This window comes from Rutidosis leptorrhynchoides, chromosome 5, assembly GCF_046630445.1.
Source record: "Rutidosis leptorrhynchoides isolate AG116_Rl617_1_P2 chromosome 5, CSIRO_AGI_Rlap_v1, whole genome shotgun sequence".
In the NCBI taxonomy this organism is placed as follows: Eukaryota; Viridiplantae; Streptophyta; class Magnoliopsida; order Asterales; family Asteraceae; genus Rutidosis; species Rutidosis leptorrhynchoides.
In genome coordinates, this window is record NC_092337.1 from 411925013 (window position 1) to 411933429 (window position 8417).

General features: G+C 35.6%; 1 protein-coding gene across 1 annotated transcript; it reads right to left on the reverse strand.

Moving 5' to 3' along the window:
- Window positions 1-209: 209 nt before the first annotated feature.
- On the reverse strand, window positions 210-2246 carry LOC139849936 (uncharacterized). Its single transcript, XM_071839547.1, has 2 exons — window positions 1596-2246; window positions 210-836 (listed from the first exon to the last, which is right to left on the reverse strand). The coding sequence occupies exons 1-2, from the start codon at window positions 2244-2246 to the stop codon at window positions 210-212; spliced, it is 1278 nt and encodes a 425-aa protein (XP_071695648.1).
- Window positions 2247-8417: the final 6171 nt, after the last annotated feature.

The following is an 8417-nucleotide window of genomic DNA, read 5'->3' on the forward strand; positions in this document are numbered from 1 at the left end:
TTCACCAACTCCAATGTTGAGTTGATTGCGTTGCATCAAGATGATGGTGTCGGCGGTCGCAAGAAATGGTCATCCTAAAATGAGGGGGACTTGAATATCCTCCTTCATCTCCATCATAACAAAATCAACCGGGAACACCAAGGTGTCAATGCTAACCAAGATATCCTCGGCGATACCAATAGCAGTGTCAAATGAATGGTTGGCCAATCTTATCCTAATTCGAGTTGGTTTAAGAGGCCCAAGACCAAGTCTCTCGTATAGTGAAGGGGCATTAAGTTAATGCTTGCACCCAAATTGGCGAGTGCATTGAACACTTCTGACTCACCGAATTTACAAGGGAAAACAAATTTTTTGGGATCACCTAACTTTTTAGGGATCCTTGGTCTTGATGCAAGAATCTTGTTGCTTTCCTCTTCGATAAAGAAAGATGTTTCATCATGATATTTATCCCTTTGAGATATTAGCTCCTTGATGAACCGACTGTAGTTTGGCATTCCTTTAAGCACATCGGTGATTGAAAAATTGACCGAGACATTTTTCATCATCTCTTGAAACTTGTTGTATAGAGCTGCCAACTTGTCCTTCCTTAAAGCTTTCGGATATGGCACCGGTCTTGTAGCCTTCAAAGGCTCATCACCCCGTTTGTTACCCGATTCATCATTACATGTACCCTCGGTTGAGTTGACCTTTTCTTTACGCTTCTCCTTGCTAACCCCGATCTCTTCTTCTATAAAACTTGGTAGTGGTTCTTGGGTGATAAAGGGTTGTGGATGGGGATCTTCAGCCCCTTTAGTGGTTAAACCGCTTCGAGTGGTTATGGCATTGACATTCTCATTCTGATTTGGGTAGTTAGGGTTTTGGTTGGTTCTTTCGATAGGAATAACTCTTGTGTTGTTGTTTTGTTGATTTTGGTTTGGTTGTCGATTATTGTTGTAATTGTTGTTCGGGTTGACTTGTGTGTTGGATGGTAAGGTTCCTTGTGATCTTTCGGCAACTTGGTTGGAAAGTCTCCCCACGGTACTCTCAAGATTTTGAAATGAATCTTGTTGGTGTTTCAATTATTGCTTCAAGAACTCATTCTCCTTCAACAAGAATGCTTCGGTTGTTTCCGCCTTCTTTATATAGCTTTGTATCAATTCCTCCAAACTCTTCGAAGGTTGGGATTGTTGAGTGTTTTGTGGAGGTTGTTGATTGTAACCTTGGTTATTTTGCGGTTGACTATAACCTTAGTTGTTTTGATAATTCGAATTGGATTGGTTGTTATAGGGTTGGTTGTTGTAAGGTTGTTGATTTTGGTATTGGAAGTTGTTTTTTCGGTTTTGGTTATAGTTTTTGTTGTAACTTTGGTTTCGGTTTTAGTTTTGGTTTGTAAATTCGGGTGGTGCATTGGTTTGATTGTTGAATGAAACTTGCTTTTGGTTAGGATTGTAGTAGCATTGGTTTGATGTTCCACTCCGTTGATAGTTTTGATTACTCACGTAGTTGACATGAGCATCCGAATTCATGGGAATGTCATCTAGATCAATATGGTTGCATTGACTAATTTGGGGACAATGTTTCGTGAGATATGGCCCTTCGTACCTTTGACAACCTACTTGCATCGCGACGACCGATTGTTGTAGCTTTTTCAACTCTTTCCCATATATTTGAAATTGATTATTTAAGCTTGCAAGCGTGACTTGCCAATTATCACTCTCAACTTGTGCTACACTTTTCCTTGTCAAATCTCGAGGTGAAGGTGCCCATTCGTATGTGTTAACCGAGATGTCTTCTAGCAAAGTTTCGGCCGCATTTGGCGATTTATACATAAATACTCCCCCCGAAGATGAATCAAGATATTGCTTAGTCAAAGCATTATTACCCCGGTAGAACTTGTTAATGTACTCCTTCTTAGTCAAATCGTGCGGTGGGCAAGCTCTTAGTATCTTCTTGAATCGTACCCACGCATCATACAAAGTTTCATCACCCCATTGGGTGAATCCATTGATTTCCATTCGAAGACGTTCTACCTTTGACGGTGGGAAAAAGTGATTGATGAACTCATTGGTTAAATTTTGAAAAGTCCTAATAGAATCGGGTGGCAAATTCCTTAACCAAGCTTTCACGTCTTCTTGAAGTGTGAAGGGGAATGCTCTTAACTTAAAAGCGTCATCGGTGACATCTTTGGTTTTGTAGATATCACAAATATCATTAAAGTGTTGAATATGCTCGAACGGATTTTCTTCTATTAACCCATGGAAAAACATGTATTTGATCTTCGTGATAAAGTTACCTCAATCTTTCAATTATCGGCTCCAATGGATGGTTTTGTAATTGCCGAAGCTATTACCGTTGGTGCCACCAATCTAGCGTTCCACATCGGCGTGTCGTTTGGATCATTTAATAGTTCTTGATCAACCGGTGGACCTTGGATGATTGGATCACCCTCTTCATTTATAATTGGACCGGTTGACCGTTAGGATCTATCTCTTCTAAACAAAATGGCAAAACCTTAAAATTTTTCCTTAATACCCTTGCTACTCTACGTTCGTAAACCCCGTGCACGTGTTTCTCCGGATCGGAAAATGGATTTGTAAACTCTTGATCCTTTAGGGACCTTGTTTTCATGCACCACTATCTTTCAATCACAACGCAAACACAAACGGTTTTCCAACACAAAATATGTATAAAAATGAAAAAGTAACTTTTGTAAGGGCGAACCCTTACAAAAGGATCGGGCGATTAAAAGCTTAAATCAAATATCCCACTAGCTAACCGATCCCCGGCAGCGGTGCCAAGAAATTGATGATGCGTGCGTAACAATACATCATTACCCTTTAAATTTATACAAGAATTAAACACTACAAACAAGCACACACAACTAACGAGCAATTAGAACCCAGTTATTATAGCACTTCAATGTAAGTATTCTTTTCAAGTTCGTCCCAAGAGAGCGGTGTAAGTAGAATAATTGAAACTATTAATTGTCCTAAGGTTTGTTGTAGGGGGGGGGGGGGGGGTTTGATTGATTTTAGTTAACAACTAAAACGTGCACAATTAAACAAACTTAAGCTTAACAATTAAAACTAGTTGCAAGTAGCAAGTATGAAATATTAAGAACTAAATTCAATTAACTAAGTAGTGTTCACTTATCTAATCCTCTCTATGCTTGGATTGCCCCGTTTTACCCAAATTGCTATCGCACTAGTTGTTGAACTATTGAATGTTTAGCATTACTACCAAACCTTAATCAAATAACACTTTGCGAATTCACATAAGCATTGCATTCTAAGATCAAGTTAAGCATGAATGGTTATTGAGATTACGCTTGGGTTGAAATCACTTAAAACCCTTCAATTATCGAAATCACTTAAGATAATCAAACACCACTATGTTGACTAAAGGCCATTTGAAAACCAACTTAGATCAAGAATACAATCACTTGAAATCCCTAATCTAGTTGTCTAGATCACTCAAGGTGTTGAAGCACAAATTGATTCACTTCTCAAATCACTAAGAGAGCTACTCAACATATGTAATCAAAGTAAATCCTAAAACAAATGCATAACAATGGATCTATAGCTAACACAATAACACTTGATCATGTATTTCATTCAAACAACATCATTCAATTGATTTAGGGGCAAATCCTTGCATTAGAGATTCATAGATAAGCAAACACAAGAGATTTAGCCAATCATGTCTAAGATTGCACTAACAATAAGCATAGAAACACAAATAATCATCATCTTAGAGTTATTACAAGCAATAGATTCAAAGTAGATAAAGAAAAGTTGAGATTACAACCCAAATACAAAGAGATGAAGATCTAGAGCTAAAACTATGATGAATCTTGAGCTAGCTTCCTTCAATCCACCTTCAAATACCAATGGATGATGAAATTAGGGTTTTGTAGGTGAAAATCGGACTTAGAATTGCAACTCTCTTGAAAATGGCCTCATCTCTCTCCTTTTATAGTGCTAAAAATTCTGGGCTGAATCATCGACATGAGCGCCGCTTTTGTAGCAGGAGTGGCGCTTTTGGCATCCTTCAGGAGTGGCACTTTTGTTCAGGAGCGCCGCTTTTGGCTTCATTCAGGGGCGACACTTTGTGGTTAGGAGCGGTGCTTTTTCTGATCAGGTCTCGGCTGTTTTGACAATGAGGAACGACGCTTCTGGCCACTGATGGAAAATGGTGCAAAAACGTGTACAATAATGTCGATTTTAAATGAGGTGCGGCGCTTTTGTCTTAGGAGTGGCGCTTTTAGAGCTGATTCCTGCACTTTTCATTTTCTTTGCCACTTTTGATCAAGACTTTGTCAATTTTGCACTAAATCAGGCTTTTAGCCCCCAAATTGCCATTTAGCTCATAAGCATACCAAATAGGCTCCATAATCATCAAAAACCGAGTAAAGTCGCAGGATAAAGCATGTATAATTATAGCGATATCAATTACGGGGTATTATATTAGCTATATTTAGTTTATGGTAAAATGATGAAATCAAAAAGAGATCGTGCAGGTAAGTTCTCGTAATTTATTCACCTTCTTTGCAGTTTTAGTGATTTAAATCACAGCTGATAGTTATAGATATATTATTTTTTGTTAATTTACATGTAATACTATTAAGTTAGCTGAAGTTATATAAAGCTATTTCACTATCTAGAAACCTAGCACAATATAAATCACACAGGATGTATAAATCTATGCTTATCAGTTATGCTGATTCAACTTAACTTTATGTGAAATTGAATTTTCGCCTAATTTTCTGATTATGTATGCGTAGAATTTGTCGTTAATTTAAGAATTTGCGATTATATGTTTTTGTTTTAACTGATTGTTTATAATCTATTGCAGTGACATTGTTCAAGACAAATAAGAAAGGGAGGGAGCACAAACAGACAATCTGGATTACTTTAAATCTAAAAATTAGGTGAATAATGAGAACTACACCAATGGTGATCTGTTGGATCACATACCTATTGTTTTTAATTGAATGTATTATACTTTTCAGATCTGTTGGATCACATACCTATTGTTTTTATTATGAGCAAACTGTTTATGTGCGACTATGTTGAGCATTTTGTAAGTTAGTTACTTATTGTATGCAGGTGGTCCAAAATTTGAACCTTTGTATCGTGACATGGAGAAAGGTGATGAGCATTTTGTAAGTTAGTTACTTATTGTATGCAGGTGGACCACGAAGCTGATGGAAAAAGCTAAAACCACCAGAAAAGCTTTGGAGTAGACAGATCAGGGAAAGAGAAAGAAAAGCAAGTAAAGAACAAAAAAGTTAAAACCACCGAACCACTGGCGAGATGCTGGTGGTTGGGGAGGACATCAACACCAACCCTTCAAAACGTCGAGAGGAAAAGAAGGGAGAAGCTGGTGGTGATGATCAGAGAAGAAAGAGTCGCAGAAGAGAGATGGAAAAGTAGATCTGCACAAAGCTCAAGAAAGGGAGTGTCTGTTAATGATATGTGTTGAATATGTATCAAGTTTCCTCTATAGTTAATTAGATCTGTGTACCTTGAATTTAAGCAAGATAAAAAGAGCTAATTAAATGCTTACCAGAAGGAATTTGACACTATAGTTGTTGTATATATTGTGACATAATTATTATATGATCAATATTTTTCATATAAATCTAACTTTATTAAGTAAAAACATTTACAATTTTAAAATACAGATAAAAATACTCCGTAATATATTACAATTCTATCAAGTGTCTATTATTATATGAATATATTTTTTAATGAAAGGGATTAAACTTTCATTAAGTCTTACTCCGTATGTAATAAAAAAAATTATTTACAGTGAAAATTAAAAAAATGAAGTTAAACAGAACAATTATTTAAAAATGGTGGAGAATTTATATGTGTCCTAAATTGAATTTATACATTACATTCATCGATATCATTGTTTATTTTTAACTTTAATCCCTTTCATATTAAACTAATATTACAAATTATAATGTGTTTGTGTATATTGTAACAATCTTTCAAGAAATCAATATCAATATGAATATAAATATAAATAAGTAGAAATATATAATGATAATGATTTACTTTAAAAAAAATTAAATATAATAAAGACATTTGATATACTGCATATTTCCTTATGTATACGTGATTTATCAATTATTTATGGCAAAAATTTATCAATTTATCAATCAATCAGCATATTAAATCATATTAGTCTTCACTTGAAAGTCTTCTCCAAAACCCATCACAACCACATCTCTCCTATACTCAACCCTATTCCACTCCAACGAACCACCGAATTCCTCTAGCACCATTTCGATAGGATGCATTACCAGTGGTCCAACCAGATTGGTGGCCATGAGAATTGAGGGGATTTTGGCTTTGGGAAGAAGTTATCTTGTTATATATATATATATATATATATATATATATATATATATATATATATATATATATATATATATATATATATATATATGGGAGTTAGGGCTATGTTTTGATCATCATTCCCATCAGTTTTAAGAGGCAAAAACATCACAAGAAACATCAAGATTCATCTAAGATCAAGATCAAAGTTGGGTTCTTCATGCAAATTCATCAAGAATTCAAGAGTTGCAACATGAACATGAGCGGGTAGTCATCTTAACTTCATTCTTTCCATGAACAATTTTTGTATGCTTCATTCATCTATTTAATTGTGTGATTCATTATCTTTGTAAAAAAATTTTATTTGTTTTATGAATTGATGAATGGTTTGAGTTATCAATTAATGCAAGTATATGTTTGTTGATCATTACAAGATAATCAATTATGATTTAACACTTGTTCTTAATCCACTTAGTTAGACTTTAGATTAAGGATAAAGACACATGTGTAGGTTACATTGGTTGTGCCCAAGATAATCATTAACATATTTATAAGAAGTCTTATCTATATGAGACTTAGTTGGTAATTTAAAAGCATAGGAATTTATTTGAATGAACGCGTGCATAATTGGGATTGTGAAGGGATGAATGCCTTTTAAGTCATTTTTCAACTTAGTATTTTGATCACTTGTTGGTGTTCTTCCATTTAATTGCAAAAAAGTTAATTCTTGTTAGTTTTAAGCTGCTTAAGTTAGTTAATTACAAAAACCAAATTCCTGAGAATTGCTTGATTTTAACCATTATTTCTCATGGAACGAATTCTACTTGCCTAAGCTAGTTTAGAGTAAACAGGTCATTATTGATTGGCTCTTTTACACCGATTAAATTTTAGCGCCCCTGCTGGGAAAATGTGCGCTTGATTGCAAGCTCTTATTTGTTTATTTGTTACTTGTTTTTCATTTATAAAAACTTAAAAATCCAAAAATATTTTCTTTCATTTATTTTGTTTTGTTCGGTTTTACGCGTGGCTTTTCTTGTTAGTGTTTTCAGGTAGTGTATGCGTACGAGAAAGAAAGGAGGAGATTCACCATTGCAATATAATTTGGAGATTAAGAAATCGGCAAAGGCAAATCATAAGGTTACTAAAGCCTCTAAAGCTTCTAAAACTTCAACAAGTTCAACAGTGGCTCAACCACAATCACCACCAAGGGAACAACTTATTGTGAATACACCACACAATTCACCAAAGTTAAGTGAAGAATCAACAGATTCAATGGCGAAGAGAGACACACATGGAGTGGATTCATACTACCAACCGGGTGCGTATGAAGATCACTCTCCTATTGTGTATCCGGCTGCCACAAATGGCAACAACCGGAGATTTGAAGTTCGTCCTCAGTTGATTGCTATTTTGCCACCTACCGAGGTACGACATTGGAAGAACCATATGAACATATTACGAAATTCAATGAAATGCGTGCTACAAATCAGGTAAACGGTTTCACGGATGAAGAGGTACGCCTTCGTCTTTTTCCATACTCTTTAAAAGATAAAGCAAAACGTTGGTTCTTGATTTTACCCGCCCGGAGTATTACTACTTAGGCCGGAATGAAAAACCAGTGTTTAGAGGAATTTACCCTATAAGTAAGACTTCAGACATGCGAAACCAAATAAAATCTTTTAGGCAAGTGCCCGGTGAATTATTTCATGAGGCATATGAATGTTTGAAAGAATTACTTAGATCTTGTCCCCACCACGAAGTATCGAAATGAGAACTTGTCAAGGTTTTCTTTGATGGTTTAGATTCACAAAATCGACAATTCCTATTAGCGGAAAGTGGTGGTGTCTTTTTTACCCGAAATAGTGAGGATGATCGGGCGTTTTTCGAGAAGTTAAGCAAGGGTTCAAAAACTCATGCTTCGGTTGAACGAAAATCTCACAATTCTACCCATGTTAACCAAGTGTCTACCTCGGGAGGGTCAACTAGGAATTTAGAAAAGGAATTAGATGAGATAAAGATGTTGCTTCCGATGTTTAACAACTATTGCTTCCCATGTTTAACAACTCAAACCAGGGTGGTAGTGTTAATTTT

Excerpts from the sequence above, each read along its gene's own strand:
- LOC139849936 (XM_071839547.1), bottom strand. The coding sequence starts at position 2,246 with ATGTTTTTCCATGGGTTAATAGAAGAAAATCCGTTCGAGCATATTCAA. Across the intron at positions 837-1,595 it reads AATCGGTCGTCGCGATGCAA|AATGAGAATGTCAATGCCAT; the intron begins GTAGGTTGTCAA and ends TACCCAAATCAG.